The sequence below is a fragment of the Trypanosoma theileri genome (genome assembly GCF_002087225.1).
Source record: "Trypanosoma theileri isolate Edinburgh chromosome Unknown TM35_Tth_41_V1, whole genome shotgun sequence".
Classification (NCBI taxonomy): domain Eukaryota; phylum Euglenozoa; class Kinetoplastea; order Trypanosomatida; family Trypanosomatidae; genus Trypanosoma; species Trypanosoma theileri.
The window spans coordinates 101,949-103,935 of NW_021639883.1; the positions used below are offsets into that span (position 1 = coordinate 101,949).

At 40.6% G+C, this 1,987-nt stretch overlaps 1 protein-coding gene across 1 annotated transcript; it reads right to left on the bottom strand.

Annotated features, from left to right (window-relative positions):
- Positions 1–65: 65 nt before the first annotated feature.
- TM35_000411380 (putative UDP-Gal or UDP-GlcNAc-dependent glycosyltransferase) lies at positions 66–1,223 on the bottom strand (the record flags this gene model as incomplete). The annotated part of the gene is made up of 1 exon (XM_029029846.1): positions 66–1,223. The coding sequence occupies one exon, from the start codon at positions 1,221–1,223 to the stop codon at positions 66–68; it is 1,158 nt and encodes a 385-aa protein (XP_028878834.1).
- Between the last annotated feature and the right edge of the window lie 764 nt (positions 1,224–1,987).

Sequence of the window (1,987 nt, forward strand, 5' to 3'; positions counted from 1 at the left end):
AAAAGAAAAGACTCCACAAAGGGAGGTACAACATCGTATAGAGTGTATAAAAGGATAAGACAACGTCAACAAAGAAATTTAATGCGGCGATCTTTATAGTACCTTCTTCGTCGCGGTACACCACCAGTATCATTCCCAAATCGGTCCATTAACAATTTGTATTCACTCTCTAACAGGTGGTGTACCATTATAGAACTGTCTCGAACAGGCTCCACAGGGTAACCAACATGCACATCATGAAATGCACATTTCTTTTCAAACACAAACACAACATGTCGGTAATAACCAGATTTCCTAAGCACAACACCTACCATTACATCTTCCGATAAAATATCTAAAGATATGTATTGTGACTCAAGTTCCTTTTGAAATGGTACACTCAAAAGATCTCTGATTGGTGTATACGACACTATACGCCACGCAACATCCCTTGAAAGAGTATAACAGGGACCACCAGCAAATAAACCATTGGTTCGTTCTCCACCAAAACCATGTATCTTTCCAAACTTTCCCCAATATACATTCATGACAGGAAGCACACGAAGGTCTGTTAAAAACTGCGGTACACGAAGAAACATGTCATCATCACCCTTGGCAATGTATTTCACAGAAGGAAACAAGCGCAATGACATTTCAAGCCAAAAATATACTTTCCTGCTCAAACCAACCTCAGCTTCTAAACCCCACTTACCACTATCACCTATGGACTTGTTAGTAGTAACACGCCCTTCATTCATTGAGAGTGTAATCACATCATGATACTCTGCCACTTCCTTCAGTAGTGACTCAGAATACCTATAGCTAAGAAAAGGCTGCCGTGCAAGTACATACAACACCAACATGGACCCAGTGAAGTTATTCGCCCTCCGTGCAACACCAGGGAACTGCCAGCACGTAGTCCGCTGCAGATAACGGCGTCTCCGCCTTCCATCAATGTCCACAGATGGGATGCCAAACACAATGAGATAGTCCCTCTCCTTCCATGTCTGTATGGTGCTGTGTGGAATGTAGCGCAGAGACTCATCAAGGGAAGATGTGTTCTCAGGCAAGGGAACAGGTGTACTGTTGTGAACTCTGTGTAGTTTCACAGTGCGTTTAATAATGAAGTCCATAAAAGGAGTGACGCCACTAGTGTACATTATTGCCACAATGAAGAGAAACAGAGAAAAGCACATGGCGAACGCAAATATTATGCCTGGATTTGACAACCCTATTCGTTTCATGGCAGCTCTGCTTCCTAATTGGTAGGCTACACTAAGGAAGAAAAGGTGAATGTTTCGTTGGTATTAAATGATTATTATATGGAGAAGCCCAGTAGCAGAAGAAGACGAAGAGGAATACAGTCAACCCGTGCCGAGTGGAAATTCTCCTTCTGTACCAAATTAGTTTTGGGGCCACTGTTTTGCATATCACAAACATTCTCCAGAAAAGTAGAACAATCAAAACCAGAATAATCAGAAACAAAAAACAATAGAAAAGAATATTCGTAATGTAATTTATCCACCAATGCAACATAATCCGAATATGCAGTGCAATATTAGAGAAGCCAAAAGGTAATTTCCATAAAATAATATCCTCTTTCTCTATGCAGACATATACTACAGAAATGGGACACGGCAGAGCCATTAGAAAGATCGGTAACCAAAGAGAAGATCAAACCCATCAAAATCCACGCCTTAATAGACTCTCTCTGTACACAACATGTACATTTGGTCAAGGGAAAAAAATAGAAGAAGCCAAAAACTATTAGAACCACCGCAATTCAACTCGGTGGCCGTGAACACATTTTCTCACTTCGTAGAGTAACATGTCGTTTGTCCATGAAACGTCTCATCAACTTAGCAGAATAATAACTCTCCTCCAGATGGTGTACCATAATAGATAAAGAAAGTTAACTTACCCACACGACCACCCTTTTGAATATCATGAAAAGCAACGTCGTCCCTCCGTCAGAAAGAAAAGACTATCTTATCAATAATATGTTTAT